This window comes from Gobius niger, assembly GCF_951799975.1.
Source record: "Gobius niger genome assembly, chromosome: 14".
Lineage (NCBI taxonomy): Eukaryota > Metazoa > Chordata > Actinopteri > Gobiiformes > Gobiidae > Gobius > Gobius niger.
This window is the reverse complement of record NC_136865.1, coordinates 23,593,368-23,616,761: the sequence shown is the minus strand read 5'-3', so window position 1 is coordinate 23,616,761 and position 23,394 is coordinate 23,593,368. Positions and strand designations below refer to the sequence as shown.

The 23,394-nt window shown below is 40.8% G+C and overlaps 2 protein-coding genes across 4 annotated transcripts; both read right to left on the bottom strand.

Annotated features, from left to right (window-relative positions):
* Positions 1 to 2,499: 2,499 nt before the first annotated feature.
* Positions 2,500 to 11,464, bottom strand: LOC306973489 (choline transporter-like protein 4; the record flags this gene model as incomplete). Its single annotated transcript, XM_079570413.1, has 19 exons — positions 2,500 to 2,591; positions 3,767 to 3,851; positions 4,176 to 4,270; positions 4,347 to 4,417; positions 4,595 to 4,668; positions 4,835 to 4,938; positions 5,019 to 5,113; positions 5,419 to 5,678; positions 6,310 to 6,406; positions 6,510 to 6,602; positions 7,016 to 7,115; positions 7,272 to 7,394; positions 7,485 to 7,597; positions 7,798 to 7,881; positions 8,190 to 8,329; positions 9,384 to 9,509; positions 9,593 to 9,692; positions 9,764 to 9,842; positions 11,422 to 11,464. 19 exons carry the CDS (start codon positions 11,462 to 11,464, stop codon positions 2,500 to 2,502), a joined length of 1,974 nt encoding a protein of 657 aa, XP_079426539.1.
* Positions 11,465 to 12,637: 1,173 nt separating this feature from the next.
* On the bottom strand, positions 12,638 to 23,394 carry ehmt2 (euchromatic histone-lysine N-methyltransferase 2). Of its 3 annotated transcripts, none has more exons than XM_079570869.1 (27): positions 23,100 to 23,394; positions 21,921 to 21,981; positions 21,690 to 21,839; positions 21,270 to 21,508; positions 21,147 to 21,198; positions 20,632 to 20,696; positions 20,426 to 20,551; positions 20,242 to 20,344; positions 20,088 to 20,174; positions 19,567 to 19,703; positions 19,142 to 19,285; positions 18,464 to 18,771; positions 17,905 to 18,135; positions 17,734 to 17,816; positions 17,526 to 17,632; positions 17,024 to 17,146; positions 16,822 to 16,923; positions 16,650 to 16,763; positions 16,398 to 16,552; positions 15,511 to 15,678; positions 15,292 to 15,436; positions 15,133 to 15,210; positions 14,438 to 14,553; positions 14,272 to 14,358; positions 14,121 to 14,199; positions 13,150 to 13,325; positions 12,638 to 13,051 (listed from the first exon to the last, which is right to left on the bottom strand). In XM_079570869.1, exons 1-27 carry the CDS (start codon positions 23,337 to 23,339, stop codon positions 12,871 to 12,873), a joined length of 3,657 nt encoding a protein of 1,218 aa, XP_079426995.1. In that variant the 5' UTR covers positions 23,340 to 23,394; the 3' UTR covers positions 12,638 to 12,870. The 3 variants fall into 3 exon arrangements, with proteins under 3 accessions (XP_079426995.1, XP_079426996.1, XP_079426997.1); XM_079570870.1 differs by having other exon boundaries at positions 16,650 to 16,754; XM_079570871.1 differs by having other exon boundaries at positions 12,639 to 13,051; positions 16,650 to 16,754; positions 20,088 to 20,171.

The following is a 23,394-nucleotide window of genomic DNA, read 5'->3' as shown; positions in this document are numbered from 1 at the left end:
TTGAAACATCAAAGTGTGATCTGATGAACTTTGTCCCACTTCTGTCACTGTAGACTTTTGTATGTGTCTGTATGTGTGAGTGAGTATGAACACGCTATATATTTGTACATATTATTAATAATTTAAAAAGGTTTATAGTGTTAAAAGTGGAGAGGAGCCATAGGACAAGGAGATGGAACACAAAAAGGAAGAACGAATTGTTTGCAAAACCCTATGGAGGACTAAAGTGATTTTTTTTTTTTTTAATACAGCATTTTAGTTGAGTTCCTGATTCTCATCTTTTCTATAATTTTTACTCATAGTTTTTACAGACTGGCCACAACCTTGTAACATGGTTCATTGGTTGGATGAATCTTAAGAGGTAAATCGCCAGTTAGCCTTTCACTGTTAGCATACAGCCTTGTTCAAGTAACATAATATTATATATTTTGAGAATACTGTATAAAGGCTTGACATCAACACTACCAAACACTAAACACCTTTTGGCTCGTAACACTGACTCTAACTCGACACTGACTTTAAAAATGCCTGTGTCTGTATTTGTGTACCAGTGGTTCTCAAAGTGGGGTCCTACAAGGGGCCTCCAAAGGTTGACTAAACATTATTCAAATAAAAAATAAGTTAAGTTGTGAATTACCTTTGTGTATTTGTCTAATTGGAATACGTGTATAGCCTACAATCACAATTATTTGCAAACATTATGCATTTAGTCTTAGTTATACCAAGTTTTTGTTCAATATTTAATTAGCTAATATATTAAGTGGCTAGTAAAATTTGAAGGAGACTAGCCATAGAGGTCAATAGTACTAAAAATAAGCTGAAGCTGAAACTGAAGTATTTAAATTTTGTCTGGATTTCCTCAGGTCATCACAGCAAAGAAAAGCAATGAGTTATTTTCTGCTAGTGAGTCCTTTGTTTATTTGTCATAGACTTTACCAAACATGATTAAAATTCATTCTCTTGATGTTTGGAGCTACAATGATTTGAAATTCATGACCATTTACTGGGTCCTGTTTAGTCCTCCATAGGTTTAGTTCACTTTATTGGGCTTTAAAGTGTCTATAAATCTGTGTGAATCTGTCATTTGGCATTAACACACGTTTAAGTGGCTAACACATGGCTAACAATGAGCTATTTGTTGATATTAGTGTTATAAAATGCTACAACAAGTGTTTAAAATAAATTAATTTCTCTCAATATGTGGTCTCCCAAGTTTGAAAAGTTTTGAGCGGGAGAATAAGTTCTTTTCACACACAGAAACATGCTGAAAAAGCATTGTGGAAGCTTTGTTCAAAACCAAGGAAAAGATGTCTGGTCTTAAATCGGCTCAATACTGCCCTCCAGTGGGAAAGAAGTAAAAAATGCAAATCTAAAGACCTTAATCCGGGGAATGCGAAGATGCGGCCCGTGAGCCACATCCGGGCCCTCTGAGTTTAATCAATTACAAGTGCAGGTATTTGCAATGAACTCTGTGACAACCTATTGGCTGTTGATTAGTCTTATGGCTACCGTGGCATACTGTCATTTTTGGGGCTGTTTATACAAAACAAACAAACTTGAACTGCCTTTATGACGCTCCAGGATCTGTTGTTTTTTAGGAACCGTCTCCTTGGTTATGCATAACCCATGGAGACGGTTAAATAGCACCAAGATCAACTTTTTTTTAAATCCGCAGCGCCAATATTTCCATTTCCATCCAATATTTTCCCTAAACATTAATCAATCAATCAAAATCAAAACAACTTTATTTATCCCAAAGAGCAATTCTGTTCGCTGTTAATAAAAGCCTGTTCGCTGTTAACAAAAGTCAATCATATTTGACCCTAAATTCAGGTCGGTGAAAAGTTTATTTATTTTAAATCCACACAAAAGACAAAGTGAGAAATGGTTTTCAACATAGAACAATGAAACTTGGTATAATCACAGATCATGTCAGAACAATGAAAAAAAATAATAGATCTCACTCTAAACTTTACAGGAAATCAACATCTTTTCCTAGACTCAAAAAGTAGTCAAAATACAATACAATGTGGTTCTGTTATGGCCCGCAACAAAACGGCCATTTTGCAAAGACTAAAAATGTCTGTATCGCCGATGAAAATGGAATAAAATACATAAAATTAGACTTTAGTGTAATTTGCTGGCAGAATCAACACTGATTTTGAGAATGTGGTGATGGAAAAAAAAAATTGCTTTATGATGTTGGTCAGAAATATATTTTATCTGAATATACTTGGACTAAAATAAAGTTGGAAGTGGTTTGTGAGACGGAAGCTGGGATCTAAAGAACACTGGATAAAAACAAAATGAAGGGACCGAAACAGACGCAGTAAGTGAGAACCTTATGTCCAGTTGTTGGGTTCGGTGCTATGTTCCTATGTTTGTGAGCAATGTGAACCTGAATACAATGTTATACTTGTAGATATTTCATGAAATGCCTCAACAGCGCCCCCTAAAACAAATGAATTGCACTGTGTGGGAAAACGGAAAAAAGACACTTCAGGCGTTTTTCTTCTGGAGGATTTTCATGAGTCCTTTCGACATGAAGTACGGCTTCTCATTTGACCCGTCATTCCTCTCGAGGTCCTCCACTGGATCAGGGAAATCAGACAAAGAAAAATGACAAATTAGCACAAGTTGTGGTGGGGTCATAACTGTGTTCATGTAAAAATGTAAAGGGAGCAGGAGTTGGAGTTATATCAAGGTGAAAATGAGAGATTCATTTACCCACTGTCTTCTGATGGTGATTTGTCTCTTGTCTGATTCGTTTAGACTATACATTTATTATTTGTGTAGTGCTTTGTGGCAGTTGTGGCTGTTCTGAAGGGCTCAGTTCATAGGTATCAGTAACAGGACTTTCCAGTTAACTACAGTTATGTTGCGTGCCCCAGCTTTACAGTGCTTCAATTCAATTGACTTTGCATACATTTGGTGAACAAAACTGCCCCCAAAAGGCAAACTTGAATAGAATACAGGGCAGGTGTGTAGAGTTTCGTATACATCGGACAATGTTGAACTTTCATGTGTAGGTAGGGGGCGCTAAACTGGAGAATCTGACAATCTTCTCTGACAATCAACGGTGCTGCAGTGGAGAGGGTGACCAGCACTAAGTTCACAAAGAAGCTCTCCTGGACCATGCACACGACATCACTGGTCAAGAAAAGTAATCAGCGTCTCTCCTTTCTCCGCTAGTTGAGAAGAGCAATAGTCCCAGCCTCCAACTTCTACAGAGGGACTATAGAGAGCATCCTGATCCTTCTGCCAAAGGAGCCTCCAGCGCATCGTGAGAGCAGTGGAGAAGATCTGCGGAGCCCCTCTCCCCTCCATTAAAGACATGAACTCCACCCGTCTCACCCGCAAAGCCGTTAATCCCCAGGGATCCTCCGCACCCATCACACAGTCTCTTCAAGGTAATGCCTTCAGGGAGGAGACTGCAGAATCCACAGGCCAGTTCCAGTCGACTGAAGAACAGTTTCATACACCAGGCAATGAGGAAGCTTCCCTGCCCTCCCTATGCTGCCAACCCTCACTCCCCACCCCTCGCTCCACAATCAATATCAGAGAAATATAATTTCAAATCATCCAAAATGGTTTGACAAATCAAGAATCTTTTAATTTTATTTGAATCTTTGAATCTTTGAGTTATCAGGAAATTAGTCTGTTTTCTTCGGGTCATCACTGTGCAATAGTAAGTCAAGCTTAACCCAAATTGCAGTATGTAATTGTACAAAATGATTGTAGTTATTAGTGATGGTTAGTGACTCACAGAAGCAGAGGAAGAGCGTGTCCACACACATGTTGTAGACGCTGAAGAAGCCACTAGCGATGAGGTAGCCCCCGATCACCACCGCCTGGAAAAACACAAGAAATGATTGTCTTTCACTGCTGTGAGTAAACTGCATTTGCAACGGTAAAAATGTCCAATTCGACATAACAAAGATAGAGCAGAGTGTGGCAGGTAAATCTTGCAAATATTCTCTTTCGGCTTATGGGGCAAAGTCATTAAAATACAGTAGCTAAACTGCATTTGCAAAATCTTGTTATTGGCAAACATGTTAAATAAAATTCTGGTCAATGAAGCAACTAAATCTGTAAATAGTTGATCTTCAGTATCTTTCCAAACAGGCAAATACAAAAATATAGAATTATCACACAGCATTTGCTCACAAACTCACAACAATGGGCACCCAGTAATAGTTGAGTGATTCAGTGCTGAAGGCTTTGCCAGGTAAACTGATCCGTCCGGAGAAGAAAAAGAATGAAAGCACCCCTAAAAAAAGGAATGATTTAGAAATATTTGACCATCTTATAACTGTTCAATATTGACTTGTTTAACTGTTCCTCACCTACTCCCCCGACGACCATCAGCTTCCCAAAGAACAGCAGCAGATCTGTGACTTTATCCAGCACCACCACCCTGGAAACAGAGACATCTCAGCATCAGCCACAAGGGGGAGTGAACTGTTCAAAAAGTAGGCTTCCACTTGGACAAAATTTTAGATCTTTTTGCCAAATCATTTAGACCTTGCAAAAGTGTATCTCATTCACACAGTAAGATCTCACACTCACTGGTCACATGACTTCAGACACAAACCTCACGATGTTTCTCATCAGCAGCATGAAGGCGTTCCTCGCAGAGACGCAGAAGTTTTTACCGTAAATGGCAATCTGTCAAAACATCCAAACACAAGAAGAAACCTTTAAACTCAATAAGACTTGGGCAGGTCTGTACATGTAACATCTTGGGATTTCTATATTCAAACAGTGAATTTGAATTATTGAAAACATTTGGGTGCATATTAAAAAAAGGTTTAGAAAAAGCGTTCTGTTTCACCATGATGTAGGCGTTTCTGTTGAGGAACTTAATGAACTTCTCGAGGCACCACATGCAGCACTTCAGACAGCAGAGGACGTACCGCGCACATTTGTTTTGAGACTCTACAAAAACACAACTCTATGAGACAAACTTCAGCGTTTCATAAATAAATGCATTAACAGAATGATTCTGCCGCGCTCACTTTTGACTTTACGGTCGACGTATTCCAGGATTATACGGACGATCTGCACCAGGGTCAGGATCAGGGCTCCAAATGCCAATGAGCCTGTATGATACCTGACGGAAATGTGTCATTTTAAAGTTAGATGACATTTTTTTATTTTAACACATAAAATACAGAGTTAATACAAGAATGGCATCAAACGAAAATTCAAGAATAATCAGAATTTTATGCAGCCTGATATAAAGGAATTGGATTAGTCACATTCAGACAGACTTTCCTTTGACAATGGGTATAGAATGGAAAGCTGTATCCAAATTACAAATGCAAATGAGTAGGTACTGTAGATCTCCATTAGAGGAAAATTTTCTTAAAGCAGAGTCAAAAGTCTAATGTAGTATGAGTTTGCGTATAGCTGTACCTGAGCGCGCGCAGGAAGGAGTCGCAGACGGGTAACTTGGGGATATCGGCCGGTTTATTAAAGGCCCAGTAGTACGAGGCGAATGCTCCAGCCAGAGTGCACTGTCCGAGGGCGATGATGAAGTTCACGCACCACAGAAAGGCCGCGATGTTGTAGAGCTGCAGGTATGACGCGTTCTTTTGAAACAGGCCTTCCTCGCTGTACTTGATGAAGATGCAACTCGCTGAAGGGCAGCCTGGGTAGTTGGACGCATTGAAGTTCTATGGATCAAAAAAAAAAACATACCGAGCAGGTTAATACTGCATCTTTCTGACAGACCAGAGTTTGAGAGAGTAGACTAAAATGTAGACACACTTTACTGCATTGTATGTAGCTCAGTCCTGCTTTAATCCTGTTTAGGAACGCTGTAGTCATAGTGTGCTTTGTACATACAGTATATGAAGTCTACTTTCAATCTTAGTTTAATGCTGCCTTCATGTGCTCTGGTAAAGATAAACCTTTCCAGTTCAAGTGCTTTTGTGTCGTAGCAAAGTGAAACATTAATAAAACCACACACCAATGCACTATAAACAAATAAATTCATGTGAGAAAGTTGTCTATAAACCGCTGAACTACTGCGTTGTATCTGCGTTGATTGAAAAACATATGAACATATTTTGTTTTTTACAAGACGATAAGTGTGGAAAAAGAGATATTAAAATTGAGAAGCTAAATAGTGGAATGCATAGTAACAATCAGCTATTAGACATAAAAACGTATCATTGTTGTGTTGAAAGGTCAAAAGTTATCTCATCTCGGGAACTCGGGCACCATAAAATCTTCCCAGTCCAAGCTTCCCGAAATACGAGATGAGGTGGAGTTCATGTGCAATTTCCCACTCAGTTAAAATACCTGAGGATCACAGGAAGCGGTGATCTTCTTACATGCATCATCAGTCGAGTTCAGAGCCACCACATTGTAGATAGGAGCTCCAGAAGTGGCCAGATACCTGGACAAGTTTGTTAAGACGGAAAATGCTCTGAATACTACGTCACTTCAGGATAGCCAGAGCAGCGGGTGCTGTCAGGTCATGAAAATAACATAAAGGATACAGAGCAGTGGATCCACAGTAGGCCACACATACGAGCAGCAGGACGAAGGTGATCAGTGGATAAAACAGAGCTGACATCATGTAACTCACAGCTCTGCGGAGACAAATGTACAAATGTGTTAATTATTAAACAACAGTGCAACAAGTGTAAACCCGGATTTTAGATGGTCATACAGCATCGCTAAACCTCTCCTTATTAGAACTATTTACTTTTAGAACAGTTTTAAAGACTTTGTTTCAAGGTCAAAGATAAACTTTAAATAAGTCTAATTAATCTGAAAAGAATTTAGTTTTGTTTTAATTTCCTATTTTTGTCAATTATCATACCAAGAGTAAACTGACATCAAAGTTCTACACCTCTTTCAGAAAATGTTATGACATAGAAAGTTTTCACCTATTTTTTTCCAAGTAACAAAAACTGATGTGACATGGAAAAATTCCACTATCTACTCCTATTATGGAAAGAGACTCAAGTACAGACAGCTATTTTTTTTAACCAGGACATACTTGCTGGCCTCCTGGATAAGGGCGATGGCGATGAGGATCCTCTCCCTCACAAAGATGAGGATCAGAATCAGAACGCCCTCCATGACCGAAAGGATAATCACTGAGAAGCACAAGAACAAACTGTGGCATCACCTAAACACATCTTTATGACGCTGCGGACCGAGGGCCGATATCACATTTATTTAACCTATTTAAGGTTCAATGAATTAAAAGGCTATTGAAAGTTAGTTTTCTCTGAAATGAATTTCCTACTCACAAAAAGCCAGCCATGTCTCCTTAACTTTCAGATAAGCACCGAAGTTGGTGCTGACCCCGACGTCCGAGATGGAGGCTGACTGTTTGCTGTAGATGTCATATTCTCTGTAAGAATGCCAAATGCCTGAAGGAAAACACATGGTACACACTTGTGTTAAGAACTTTATCATGTTCACAATGAAATGTAATCATTAACAATATATGTATTATTTACCATAAGCTCCACCGCACAGGACTCCAATGATCAGGACCCAAACCATGACTGGAGCAATAAACCTCAACAGCAGCAGATACAGCAGACTTGTCACCATGGCTATGACTAACCCACTGAGGGAGAGACACGGGGGGCAATGGATTCAACAAATCCCATTCATCTTGATTCTCATCATTCAAAATCATGAAAAAGCCAAAATGTTCACATATTTAGACCTCCCAAACAATTATCAAGCAGTATAATGTTGATTTTCTTTGCTGTGTGGTCGGACGCTCCAGCTCCAGCAGGGGGCCACGTCTCAACAAAAACTTACACGAGAATCCAGGGCCAAGAAGCACCGAAATCCGCAAAGACCTGGACGGCGAAATCTTTGGCGTTGAAGCCGTTCACCAAGCCACTGATGAAAACACGGAACAGAGTCAGGGTTAAATAATGTCAATGCCGAAGGTTGAGCATTTGATAAAAGGCCACTGCGAAACCAACAGCCACCCAATCAAACAAATTTCAAACTATGTGGCACAATCAAAACGTTAACCTTTCACAGCAAACTAAAATAATAGTGAAGCAGGTCAAAAAAAGGTTCAAACTGTAAAGCAAGTGGACTAAACTGACTGTGTGCTGTGCTGAGATGGAAAACGGCAGAGCACTTAAGTAAATTAGTGCTACTGAAATGATATTATTTGTAATTATGGTTCCGAGTGTTACCCAGTGCCATTTTGGATGAGGGCCGCGGTGTCATTGATGGAGGAGGGCAGACCAGGGACCTGACTGAACCAGTTCGGGAGGTTATTGAGATCATTGGGGTCGGGAAGACAGCGGCCGAGCACTGAAAGAAGATACAGGTCCTTTACAGAAACACACCCATCGTTCGTTCACAAACATGCACTTCATTTAGCTAGTTACATCATTCGAACGTTTTTATTCTAACATTCACATACGCGTAGTTTGGTTGTTAATTGTGCTACTCCTTTACCATGATATGCTCTTCCTAAGACCTATAAATGCTGGGATTGATTTAAACTACAGCCCACATTTCTAAAACTGTTGACAAAGACATCGAGTTGTTGGATCAAATGTTTTACTCACCAGAAACCAGTGGCGTGTGGAACAATGGACACAGCTCATTATCAGTGATTTGTGGTACGGTCTAAAACAAAGCAACAAAAATATGGTTAAAGTATTTATTTATTGGTTTAGTTGGTTGGGACAGTGCATATTAATGAACAAGGTACTCCGGATTGTAGCCATGGGCTAATTTGCATCTGTTGTCCCACACTGGCACACACACTCTCATTCATCCTGGCCTATTGTACCCGGAGAAAACCTATGCAGACACGGGGAGAACATGCAAACTCCACACAGAAAGGCCTCATCCAGGTGGGAACCGAACCCAGGACCTTCTTGCTATGAAGCACGAGCGCTAACAGCTTTAGATTAGATTAACTCAGAGCCTGTAACACTGGCTGTGTCACCTGACGTATTGATCTAAATCATCTGTCATATGCAGAGCAGGCAGGTCAGTTCAGCCTGTGGTTTGGAGCATGACAAGAACAACCAAGACTATGATGTAATGCGTGTTTGTTAACAAAATCAAGTGTCAGATGGCTGTTCAGAGAAAGTAAAGGTGACTTCAAAGTATACTGCTCTCCCCTTTATACGCCTTACATCTGGACTCGTTATAAGAAAGACAGTATGTTCCGAGTGCAGACGTGCCTATAATAATGCTTTGAAGTTCTTTAGAGGAAATGCCAAAGAAACACTTTACAGACCGTGCTACAAACTCTGATGTACAGTTTTATGTTTAAACGTGACAAGTGGGAAAATAATAGTGTTCCTCCCAAATATTAAAAGAAGTGGGACAAGCATTTGAATAGCGTTTTTCCCATGACAAGTTCTCACCATCGTGGTAGTTTGGAGGTTGACAGATGGAACGCATAACTCAGGGTTGAAAACATCAACTGGATTTTTCACGAGGTCCAAAGGCCCCACACCCCAGAAAGTGTCTGGACACTCTTTCACACACACCTGAGGAAAGCAGGAAAACATCAGGTTTTAAACGAACAACCCCTTAAAAAATACAAGTTAACTAAACGTGACGGCAGACAGACCTGTGTTGTCGGACACTGGAACCCGTTTGCAACGTTTGAAAGAGGATTTAACGCAGTGGCACATTTGATCATGTCGAAATAGAACAGGTTTGGACGGTCCCTGAGAGAAGAAAGATTAAAAGTGTGTTGGAGGCCTTCACTATATGTAAAAGTTCTGAATCACAGACTTACTTATTCGGCCCTGTGCCGCAGAACCATCCTGTTGAGTTTCTGGGATAAAGGACATGTCTGGGATCACCATAGAGCCAGGCTGAGGAGACAAACATACTGTAACTTCACATGTGGTAAAGCAGTTATTGATCCAACTCCTTACCTAAAATCCCCACTATTATGTAGGCGAGAAGCGCCAGAAAGAACAGGAAGCAGCATATGACATCTGTGCAGCTCCTGATTGAAGAGAAATGAGAGAAGAATTGGGAATTGGTATGAATGATATAGGGGTCATGGGTCAAACAATGCACAGAAAAGTATAGTATATATTCAACGTTCAAAAATGTAAAAAGAAAAAAGATTTTAAAAAGGCATTCACCTCTTCTTTATCGGTCCTTGGAAGTTGGGGTCAAACGTTCGTGCCTCCCCTGAGAAAAACAAATACCTTCGATTTAGCATCACAAATGTCAAAATCAACAGAGGACGACATCTTAAGTCCCATTCTTTTTTTTTGTCACTGTGTAAAGCAGATAAGCTCAAACAGAGGAAGACTTTAGTGATGTTGCGATACAAATATTGCATTACCCAATATCCCCATACTATATTCTTTGCAACCTAAACTGTGCAGACTTAATACACGTGTTACAAAATCACAACAATAAAAATGCTGGCTCTTGACAGACTGTGGCAAAGTCAAATGACACATTTCCAAAACATACTCAAACAGATTCACTTCAGATTATAGCTCAAGTCATTTCAAACCAACAAAAGTACATTTTTGCAAACCGTAGTGGTGAAATGGCAAACTTACACAGCAATTACAAGCCCATAGTGGAGGCAAATAGAGGAAAAACCACCTCTCATTTATTCTTTTATTTGTTCACAGCCCCTTAATGTAATACAGCAGGTATAAAAATGCTTTATAAGTTAGAAAAGCATAAATTTGTGAATATACCTGATTATGTCAGTTAAATCTTTAATTTCTTTACTTAAAGATAACAAGGCTGTATGTTGCTTTATTAAATGCAAAAGCCTTGAATTGCAAACAAAATGACAAAAAAGACAGAATTGTAAGAGATTACTCAAATGCCCGCTGCATCAAATTTGATACACACATACTTATCATGGTTTTACTCTTAATTACATCAAATATTGAGCAGTTTTGCATTGCAAGTTTCAATGACAATTTTATTTTTTACCTTAAAATGTGGCAAAAATATTACTTAGAAAACACCTGTAGCTCATTGATTAATTTGGTTCATGGATACTGACCCCTGGTGGATTACCTGTGCATTACAAGTCATACAACTTATTTTTACGGTCTATGATACAACTCCTTTGAGGAAAAAATATGAACGTTGTTAATGTTGGATATATAATAATGATGTTATTAATTAGCTAGATTTTCTTCTTGGTTTGTTTTAAGTCTACTCTGGTTACAGACTACAGTCCATTCACGGCACGCGAGACTCGACTGTTGAGAACGGTTGAACGTGATATAATGGAGCGGCCAATTAACGTTAAACTTGAGGAAAAGTTCAGCAAACACCTCAAAAGCATGAACTTCGTGTAACCACCGCCCCACAAACTGGAAAAAACGTGATGGGTAAAGTAGCATAAATTAAATGAGCATAAATCAATCGTTAACGTTAGTTGGCCCACAGATAGTGGTTACTCACCGTGCTCCTTCTCGCTGGCTCTCACGCTCTGAGTTTTACCCATTTCACGCGGGGGCCATCAAAGATTTCTTCTTAAAATGTAAAATGCCTTTAAAAACCGGAGCACAATCGGAGGTTAAAAGGCACCGTGTGGTGTTCTACTTCAAAGCTGTCTGGGGAACATCCTAACTGAGTAGAAAAATGTATCCCGCTCACTCGCGAGCGCTCCTGCGAATCCAGGTGCTAGGCGCGAAACAGAAAACATAAATAAAATAACTATTTAATTTGTTATTTATCAGAAAATTATAAAATAATATCTAGGATGCAACATGTATAATTCCCACAATAATAACCAAAATTAAAGGCCTTATACCAGATTTTTTTTATTTATTACAATGATCGAGGAATTCCTTACTTTTCTAGCATATTTGTAGCATCTTCACTTCGACCAGGGGCGTCGATGTCGTTTGGGTCGAGGGCCGAAATTCAGCCCTCGTGGGCGCATATATTTTAAAGGACTGTGGCCTTATAAATAACGGCTTACACTTATTGTGCTTCATCAAACTGTGTCACACGTTTCACAGAGTGCTACATGAAGTCATTATTCATTCACTTCACATTCGATGGCAGTAAGTTACTATTGTAGCCCCAGCCGCCCTGGGGCAGACTGACCGTTTACCACATGGCTATAATATGCTGTTTATATCCTGATATCTGATGTCAGTGCCCTCTGCTGGACACATGTGGAATTCTTTCCCTTTTTTTTAATGTAAGATGCCCTCTACTGGCTGGAGTGAGAAAACTGGTTATTTCTTTAAAAATCCATAACTCCGCACAGGAATGGGCTAGACTCAAGCTGCATTTCTCCAGAACTCGCCATGACATTCATAAAATGTATAAAATACAATAATTAGATACACAGTGTTTTCCCCACACATGTCTGAGTTTCCAATAGGCAAAACAATATTCTCGAGCAGATTCGCCTTTGTGTCATGCATTTAAACTCTTAATATTTATATATTATATTATATTATATATTATATAATATTTGTAATGGGACGTTCACTTCTGGCACCAGGAGGAGCCTCAACTGTTAAGCAGTTATAACACATGAAAAAAACACTTTTGCAAGTATGTCATTTTTATTAAAAAGCTTCAGTCATAATGTGCATCTCAACTTTGTGAGCCAATTTATTATTCTAACATAAAAAGGTCAATAAAAAAAACAAAGAACACAAAGAAAAACATCCAAAAGACAGTTATTAGTTCATCTCATTCAATGACTTAAAAAATGTGTTAGGCACAAACAAAACATGTAAAATGGCGGTAAAGTAACATACTATACAGACATATTTTCTAGCCAAAACACAGAAAAGTCCCAAGTCCTTTAAAATAAAAGGCACCACATATATGTCCAAACAAATCATCCTAATTGTTTTCCTTATCATACGCAAGTTGAAATTAAGTGTTTTAGGGGTTTCCAATGACAGAAATGCCAGAGTCTGTTCCTGGTTCGGGGCAGGTCTCCAGTCGGGCCAGTCTGCTCTGCTCCAGGGCTATGGCCTCTGCCGAATGTTTACACTTCTCTGAGCCGCACTGACAGGTGAAGTACTTGCTCTTAATGTCCCAGAAGCGGTCTCCATAGTCAAATCTAAAACAAAATCGAAGTTTAAATAAAAGTATTGTAATGCAGTTTCATTTGCGACTCGATCGCACATGGGTCATAGTTTTTATTGTGTGCTCTCTCACCCAAGCTCTTGGCCATTGAGGATGTCCCGGGAGCTGAAGAAGGCGATGCGGGGAAACCTCAGGTCCTGGTGTAGCATGAAGACTCGCACGGGGATCAGATTTGGGTCACACAGGTGGTTTATGAACCGACTGATGTTTCCATAGTAACGGGCGTCTATACAGTACACCTCCCCGTCCTAAAGAGATACGGTAGGGTAAGATTAGAACTGCATTTGGACATAAACAGGCAACAAAAACAAAGAAATACTCCCTAAATATGGTGTTCGACATGCAAGCTGCTCTTCCATTGTAACTACAGTGGGGCAGAAGAGTATTTGGTGGGTTTCCCCATAGACTTCCTATTGGATTTCGGCCCAATACTTTTTTGCCCCACTGTATCAATATGAAAAAAATGTATAGGAAGGCAGAGCAACTAAAGCCTTTTTTGTCACTCAAATCCCAAAAGAGGTAAGTTATGTTAACAACAATCATATGTTCTAGGGCTGCACGATTTTGACAGCAAACATACGAAACATTTTTCTGACACGAAAATTGCGATTTGATTTGTGATTTTAATATTCTATATATAGCATCGATTTTATTTTTCATGCAGGTGAGCTCTGAGCTGCATATACTATATACACTTCTAAAACTGCTGTTACATATCACGTTACTTAGAGTTATTACACTTCAGCCTCACGCAGCAACAAGAAACAAAGAGACATTTTAAACTGCTTGTTTAATTCATATCTATGTCCAAAACTGGCTGTAAAGACGTAACTCAATACAGTATGGCTCAGTACGACTGTGATACGCTCGTACAGCGATGAGCGGAAGCAATCAGCTTTTTTGACCGCTCCGGGCTGAAATGATAATTCCAGGGCACAACTAGATCTGCAAGTCGCAAAACTGTACACAAAGGTACTGTCTTTTAAACATGATTATATCCCTAAGTGCACACAACTTTGCAATAATAGAAAATAGTCACATACCTTATTGTCCAGGTCAAACAAATAAGAGTCGTCCTCTCGAACATCTGCCTCTGCATCAGAAATCAGCTCTCCCACATATCTGTACATAAAAGAGTAAGGGTTAAAAATATGTAGAAAAAGAAATACATTTTTGCATTTAACCAAAGCTTACTCGCAGATAAAGCTCCCTTGGGGAATGTCCTGTAAAGCTCGGACTCCCCATCCCATTTTCTCAGTCCTGTACAGTTGAAGACGTACCCTGGAAGAAAAAAACACACGCATTTTTCATTCTGGGAAAACAACGCTTTAAAAAATGAAGAGTGAGTGAATGAACTCACTTGATTCCCGCTTGCACCACTCTGTTCTTACAAGTTCGGTAACAGGAACAGGCCACATTACATTCAAATATAAGTGGAGGCTCAATTTTGTTAAACTCCTGTAGAAGCCGCTGGTCCTGAGGGAAAATACACAAAACAATAGTTACAGTGGGGCAAAATCGTATTTGGTCAGTTCCCCATAGACTTCCTCTTGGATTTCGGCCAAGTACTTTCAATGAAGAGAAAAGGCATCTGTGTGGCTCTTGTGGCTGTGATAAAGCTACGGCGACTGTTTTTTAATTTTACGATGAAAGGATCAAGCTTAGCAGGAGACCGAGGGGTGAGGGAAGCGTTCCCTGGATACTCAGGACCTCTGGAGGAGCTTTTTGCTAGTTGCCGTCACACTGCTAAGAACAGTCACTGGAGAAGATTTAAAGCACACAGATCCAGGTATTTATTATTTTTAATGAGAGAGAAACATTGTAAAATAAAAAAAAGCTCTAAAAAGTCAATTTTGCATAATATCCCCCCAATTCACCTGAAGAGTGGGAGGTATTACGAGTGCTTGAAAGGAGTTGGAGCAGCAGCTAAAAATTCATAACTTTTTAGCTGCTTTTTGCGTTTGTGAACAGGAAAAGTGAGTTGCTCTAGCATAATTGAGAATTGAAAATGCTGGTATATGAAGTATAAAAACTCCAATCTGAGGCTGGTTTTACCTTGTCGTACCAGCAGCGGATACTGAGCTGTCCACAAAGGCAGTTACTAGAAGCGCAGTCGTCAGAGCAGCTACAATGCTACGACATTAAAGCAAAAAGACAACAGGTAAGGTAGGTCAAAAAAATAACTTAAGTAGAAAATAAATAACAAACCCATACCTGTAAGTGCGTGATGTTGCGGTCTATGTTCATGGCCGAAGTTTCACAGTTTTCTGAGACGTATTTGTAATCGGACGGACAGCCCTCGTCGTCCACAGCGTTGACACAAGGGATAGGCACGTTCTCATAGCCTTGTGCGATATCACTGCGATGGGGAGAAAAAAATATTTAACCTAAATATCATAAAGACACCCCACAAATGATGTCCACAGCTCTGACCTGCAGATGATTTTCTCGGTCCGAAGCATGCGGTTGGTGATGCCTCTTCGTATTTTCCTGTTGATTTGAAGTGCGACCCAAACCGGTGTGTCCGAGCGAGCCAACGTTAGCGGAGTTTCTCCCTCTCTGTTCATGATGTCGATGTCGGCTCCTCGGGACAGGAACAACCTGAGGACAGGAGGTTTTTTCTATTGAATTTGACTAGGTTGAATTGAGCTGCCTTTCACTTTGCTTTGCCCACCAGTCTTATTCTTTTGCATGTCTGTACAGTATATTAAGATTGATTCTGCACAATTTGGGAAAAATATCAAATCAGTATTGTTAGTATCAGTATTAGATTTACAATTTATTAATTATAATGAAGATTCTGTTCACATATAGCTTTACGCTCCGCCAAAGATCACCGCAAATACCAGTTTGTCTAACTTTAAAGCAGCTTTCTATTTGTTCTTAGAAGTCAGAATTTGTATCACCTCTCAAAGTCGAACAGTCAGAGTTAGGGGAAACAACATGGCGGTGCACTGTATTAGAAGTGAATAAAAACACCAAACTACAATATTTTTTATTTCTTGTGTTCTTACCTCATAAGCCAGTAAACCTGTCACTCAGCTCCTGCAGCAGTGGGGCGTCTGTAGTTATAAAATTGACCGTTTTCTCTGTGACGCTAATGCCAATCTTTGTATTATTTATTTGATCATATATATATAACGACACTGTATTTTAGCAATTCCCTAATGTGGGCTTCAATTTTTGTATTTGTTTTAAACTTTTAAACTAGACAACTGGTACACTGTAACTCGTAAAAAAAAAAAAAAAAGTCTTTCCAGCTCAGAGTTCTGACCTTCGAGAACAAATATAACGCAGCATAACCCTGCACATTGACTCACATGACACAGTCCAAGAATCCCTCTCTGGCGGCGATGTGAAGCGGCGTGTCTCCGTGGACATTGACTGAGAAGAGTGAACAGCCCGCATTCAGCACCATCTCCGCAATATCCACATTCCCAGCGTACGCCGCCCAATGGAGGCACACATTCAGCTCCTAAAGGGAGGATAGAGCGTACAGAGAGTGAAAGAAAGACATTTAAGATAAGAAATATTTGAGTAGGTGTCATATCAGCAGGAGGATTAAAACTCACCTTATCATTTATAGTAACATCGGCTCCTCTGTTCAGCAAAGATTTGATCACTTTGATGTGTTTGTGCTCAGCCGCCCAAATGATCGGCGTCCAACCACCGCTGTCCTGGGAGCACTTTAAAATTAGCTATAAAAATGAACACTTTTCTAATTTAAAATGGCAATTAACTTACCTGTGCATTCACGTCAACTTGTCCCGTCTCCAAAAGCATGTTGACTATTTCCAAGTTACCTAATTTTGCAGCGTGATGTAGTCCTGTGTATCCATCATCCTCCTGAACATGGAAGAAAACATGCACACTGAGCAATTTAACCCTAACCACATTTTTTGACACGCTACATTTTACATTCAGAGTAAATCATTAGGCCATTTACCACATGATAGACACACGCTCCGTTCTGAACCAGGTATCGAGCCACTTCCAGGTGATTGTTGATGATCGCCTCCAACAAAGGAGTCCGCAGCTCTTTGTCCTGGGAGTCCACTCGAGCTCCAGCCTGTGACGGGAAAGAAATATAAATACATTTCTGATGTTTAGAGTTTGGAAAATGTACGTATATGACAATTGCAAATAGATGTGTAACCTATATTTTAAATGAGCCTTTACATTTGTGAGACAACAGAAATACTGTAAAATAAAACAACAATCACATGCATTGTAGATGTCTAATCTATTTTTAAACATAATAAGACCACATCTAAACAAAACAAAAATTGATTTGCATTTCAACTGTGGAGGTCTATTGAACAAACACAATAGCCATGAAGGAGCAAGTAGTACTTTAGGTATAAGGCGCTCATCTATTTGTCAAATAGAGAAAGCTCAATGATAAAACAAGTGGTTCTTGTATGTTACAGTGATGATCTAAGCCTCACCTGCACCAGGATGTAGCAGACCTCCAAGAGGCCTCTCTGAGCCGCCGCATGCAGCGCCGAGCGTCTGTTCTGAGAGTCGGGTTGGTACGAGGGGTCTATGCCCTCCACTACAACGCACAGGGAAATAAGAACACTTTAAATATACCTTTTACAACCAGGGTCATATTTACTAGTTTTACTTCATCTCTTCAGTAACAGTGACACTGACTGAGCATGAGCAGGACCCTTTGAACCTCGCCCTGTTTCGCAGCGGGATAGAGCTGTCGGGGGTGGAATCTCAGCTTCTTCTTCCTAGCAATGACAAAACAAATCCTTGAACAACATGGAATTTCAGAAAACGATTCATACAAAAATAACCCAATCCTGAGTATCTTAGTACCTCTCTGTATCCTGTGTCAGGATGGCCTTCTGCAGCGCCGCCCTGCTGGGTCCAGGTGGAAGCGCTCCAGGGCTGATGGGGGTTCCATTGGGCATACACAGGGAAGGCCCCACGCTGTCCACACCGCCCTCTGCTGGAGGAACAGATGCAGATGTCGCTGCTGAGGCCACAGTCTGAGGCGGTTGCTGCTGCTCCACTGTCAACTTCAAACCGTGACTACGCATCCGGGCACTGAAAGAGAAAGCCATAGGTGAGCATGAGGAGAGGTGCGTGTAAGCTTAGCCTTCATTTTATACTGTTTACACTAAATTTAATATAAATGCCACAAAAAACAATCTTTCATAAAATTTATAGAAACTTACAAGCAGCATGAAAATCTGCTTTGTTCGATTGGAATAAACAGGTACTTTTGACTTTTACTTTTCATAAAACTTCCAGTGCATATAATGATTCTGTTCATGTATGAAAATGCTTGTTGGAGCCTTGTCTGTTCCTTGTCTCCAAAGTTTAGAGGAAACTATGCGGCATTAACTTTGCGTACACATCAACATGCTTGTACCTGACAGGCCTCTCTGGTATCTGCCCGTCCTTGGTCCCGCCTGTGGATGCGGTGAGCGAGGGTGCGTTGGGGGTGGAGGGGGGCAGGGAGGGTGTGGTGGTGGAGGAGGCGGACATGGTGACCACAGTCGTAGCCGACGCGGAGCTCGGGACGGTCACCTCCTGGGCCTCAGACGCGTCCTCGCCGCAGTGAGGACAGAAGATCATCCCTCCCCCGTTGGCCCTCCGCCCCCCGCCCAACACCGTCACACAGCCGCGGTGGAAGCGGTGGGTGATGCGCTGGTCGGGACAGCACTCCAGAAACGTACCCTAGACAGGAAAATACTTTTTAACCTCAGTAATGTAAGAACACAGTACATTAGAGAGGAGACTGCTGAGTCGACAGGTCAGGCCCAGCTAACAAGAATAGCTTCATCTACCTGCAAGGACACTGAACTCTCTCCCTTCTCTGCCTTTCCTCCTTCACATTACATCTCCATTCACAAACTGTGGTCCACTCCAGCCCCGTCAAAAAACATTCTCTTGCACTTTCATTTTGTTACTTATGTAGGTGAGTTATGCTGTTCACCTCTATCGATCAGTTAAATATATAAAACTGTTGTGTACATTTTGTTCTGCGTCAGTATACTGGTGGTTTTCCAAAGAAACATTTACTGCAAAAAATGAATATGTTTCTTACAGCGAGGCAGAAGTATCCGCAGCCGGGGCAGCAGTGATGTTTGACCATGTGCGAGCGATGGGCATCACAGAGGATCATCAGAGGAACGCGGCTTGAGGGGCGCATGGTCTCTGCCTTCAGTGTCCGATTCGTACACGTCCTCAGCTGACATGGACAACCAAACAACAACACACTTATTATTCCTGAAGAGTTGTGCCAGTTAAAATAATTTAACCATTTCATATGTTTATTATTGTGAATTGTAAATCTCATGTTTTACTCTGTGCCATCTAGGACTGTCAAATGTTTTAAAATTTGTCCAAGATACAGGGTCATATGTCATACTTGGTAGCCAAAGCCAAGTCCAGATAACTAGGGAAAAAGCTCTAATTAAAAACTTAATATTTTGTATGTATTATTGTTATTATTTTACTTAAAAATCTTACCTCTCCATTGACACTCTCTGTGGCCATGCACTGTCTGAAGCAGCGTTGACTCGAACCATCGACCCGAGGAGCCTCCATTCGACAACTGCACAAAGGCAGCTCCTCCAGACGCTCTGCCTCCCCACCGTCACTGCCATCTACAGACACAAAATAAAGAATGAATGTGATTGAATTGGAATTTAAAATGTGATGATGACATACTATTGTATAAAGATTCACAATAATAGAGATTTTCAAATGTAAAGCACTCAGTATTCAGGAGTGACTCAGCAGCAGCTTTTGTAAATTGTTTTTGCTAATACAGTATCGATGAATGTTACAAATTGCTTGTCAGGCGTTATTCGTGACACATGATTCCGAGCTGTATTTTAAAGAGAAATATCCAAAAAGAAACCCCCCAAAAAACTGACCTGTCCATTATTTGCTGCATGTTTTTCTTACCACATGCTCTCATCTCAATGAAGCTCAGTTGGCAAAAGGATGTAGTGGTGTCTTCTGTAACATAGCACTCAGTTATTTACCAGGTTGAGGCGAATGTGTCAAACTGTCTGCAGCAGCAATGTCCAATGCTCCCAGAGGAACCTCGGTGTACTCAGGAGCTAGCCCTGCTGAAGACATTGAACAATTAGCCAATGAATGAACTTGTAAAGGGATTAGCTAGGCAATGTTTCTGACCTCCGACATTCTCCACTGTGTCGCCCGTGTCCTTGTCCTGATCTGAAGACGACCAGTGTCCGTTTTTTGTCTGCGATGTCCTTGACGTGTCAGAATCCACAGCCTGCAACATAAGGAGAGAAAGCAGGTTAGGTAAAAAGGGTAGATGAAATGGCATGATTTTCTCCTTGGGCTCGTCTCATACCTTATCCAACGAAACTGCACTAGAAATAAGGCTTTTCCTGGTGCTGTCCTCCTCCGTGCCGCCTGCAGACCCATCACTTTTTATTGCAACTGGTTTGGAAACCTGTTCAGTCGTTTTAAGGGATTCCTAAATTTGTCAAAAAGAAAGAAATTATTGCGGAGACAATTAAAAAAACAAAACATAACAGTCCGACCCATGTTAAGTACCTTGTTGTCTGCTCCCGTCTTCAATGCACTTTCAAACAAATGTTCAAGTTTTCTCTTCTTAGCAGCTGTAAAACAAATATAGATTAATAGGTAAGTAATGTCTTGGTCCACACCAGAGGCCAATTAGCGTCTCTACTTCCTCAACTACTTCCATAAACTGAGAAAAGCCAGAGTCCTGACCCCCACCATGGGCACCTTCTCCGGACATTTACTCCACCCACAAAGTCTTCAGGATCGCAGGTGATCCTAGTGCACCCATCACCTCGTCTCTTCAGTGTTCTGCCTTTGGGGAGGAGACTGCGTAGGCGGTCAGGAAGCTGAACTTCCCTGCCCTCCCTCCTTCTGCTTCCACCCAGCCCTCAAGTAGAGAGAACTATGCCTCTCCATATTGTGTACATTTATAGATTTGCTCTCCATATTACAAAGGTTTGAAAGTAATGTGATTTTGATTCTCATGTGTTCTACATTTGGTGAAATTGACAGTAAAGCCAACTTAACAAAAATAAGTTACTCACCATGTTCGGCATCAAGTTGATCTGAAGTCTGTGATCCTCCCATTTGACTTAGCTACAAAAACAGAATAAATACTTAAAATAAGAAAAAGATTCTAAATATTTGACAACTTTCTGTGGACATACCTGTGCGAAAGGTGGTCTGTTCATGGTCTTACGGGCTCTGTGGACTTTTGGGGTACCAGGGGACATCGATGGGGAGGCTGTCCCAGGAGAGGAATGAGGGGCAGGGGGCAGAGAGGACTTACTGCTACCCGGACCGGACACACTCATCTTGGCTCGGCCCGGAGATTGTAGAGTGGAGGAGGTGGAGGGAGAGGACAGTAGTGTGCTGGAGATCGAGGGATGGGGTTTAGGCGTGTGACCTGAGTATAAAAAATTAATTGCAAAAGATTATTGGAGTTAATTGATCTGTACAGTGGTCCAAACTTGCAATTCGATTCATTATAGTAACTTCTTGAAATTATCATCAGCTTCTAGACACAAAGCACTCTATATGTGGATTCTGTAATAACTGTGGATATCTTTTTTTTACACAAGCCTTACCACCTGGAGGTTTGTGTGTTGGTGACGTTTTGGACGACCCATCCTCAGCTCGAACTCCATCTTTAGACTGTGGAGGCGCCAGGTTCGAAGATTTCCCACCCATCAGTTCAAGCTTTTTCACAATGGGGACAGGTCTTAAGACAACATCACCTGCTGAAATACAAGTGTACAGCTGTCGTCAATAAACATAAAAGACTGAAACTAAACTCCATAGATCCGACGGTGAGTTACCTTCTTGTATACGACTTGGTCCTGGTAGTGTTTTTCTGGGCGTGTCTAGTTCATCGGAGTCCTGCGTACGATAAGACGCAAATCACAACAATGCAATTACATTTTTAGGGCAGATAAGAAAAGCTTAGGAAAAGTACACAAACCAATTCTCTGTTATGTGTAACTCTGTGAAGTTCATTAAAAAAAACAAAATGTCACACATACAGAGAGGACTTGTTTTATTTGACAAGGAAATCAAAACTACCAATGGAGAGAAGTGCATTGTAATGATCCTTTTGGGTTTTCTCTATTTTTTCTTAATCACAGAGGTGCTTTTTCTTAAAGGAACAGGCCACCGTTTTTCCATACTGAGATATGTTCTTACCTGAGCATAGACGAGTTGATACGTACCTGTCTGGTCTTTGTGCGTGCGTGTGGAAGAGCATGGTCGCTTCTAACATCATCATCCCAGAGCTATAGGAATATGCTGGGAGAGGCCAAATGCTAATAACATCTTTGGTTGTTTTGCGTGACTGAGGGCACGCACAAACACCAGACAGGTGCGCATCAACTCGTCTAAGCTCAGGCAAGAACATATCTCAGTATGTAAAAATGGTGGCCTATTCCTTTAAGCCAATGGTCTGCAAACTATCGAATCCAAGTCTCAATTCATTAATAAAATGTTCTGTAAAAAGCTACAATCATTTCAATGGTTACTTTGATCGTGAGGACTGAACTACGGAAGACCCAGACCAGGATTAGAATAGGTCTAAAATGATTTGACCAGGATCAAACCCAGGACTTTACCCGAGCCAAAAACTTGCAAGCTCAAGTCAAGGAGTCACATTTCGGAAGCTTTTCACACAGAAGCAGGCATTGGAGGTAAGAAAAGCAGATGAATGAAGGTAGGAATAGAAATTAAAATGGGTAGTTATTACACTGGTAGAAAGTAAATCAGTGAGTGCGTGATTGTAAAAAGAACCTAGTTAGTAAGAGATGCATTAGCTAGTGGTAATACTGGTTAATAGTGCTCGCAGAAACAGTAGTGCTACTTTCTGCTTAAACACTTTTCAGTTGGGTTAGCCGTTGTATCGTTACTTCACATTGGCCGGTGAAAGCCATCTTGCTCGAGTACAGATTGAACCACAGTTAGTTATCAGACGGTGCACGGCCAACTTCCTCAAATTAGCTCGCACTTACTTCTCCTTTGTTTTTGTTAACGCTTCTGATAGCACTGATGATGATGTCGTGTTGAACCTTAAGGTGCCTGGCCGGGTTTGTGGTGTTCCCCACGTTAGCCAACTGGTGGCGACACAGTTTACACACAATACGCGTCTTGTCAACGATCCCGTCTATTTTCCAAAATCCGAAATATTCCCAAACAGCCGACTTACTCCCGGTGGGCGACACGATTTCTCGTTTTTCATCAATGCTTTCCATGGCGCATTGTTTAGGGACCTGCGCGCTCGTTCAGTGGGCTGGTGGAATTTGACTT

What these genes read in the sequence shown, in the direction of transcription:
- ehmt2 (XM_079570869.1), bottom strand. Translation starts at nt 23,339, where the DNA reads ATGGAAAGCATTGATGAAAAACGAGAAATCGTGTCGCCCACCGGGAGT. An exon ending in ACCAAGTCGTATACAAGAAG is followed by an intron (nt 21,840 to 21,920) that starts GTAACTCACCGT and finishes GTATTTCAGCAG; the next exon opens with GTGATGTTGTCTTAAGACCT. An exon ending in TGTTTGACCTGGACAATAAG is followed by an intron (nt 13,326 to 14,120) that starts GTATGTGACTAT and finishes GTATCTCTTTAG; the next exon opens with GACGGGGAGGTGTACTGTAT.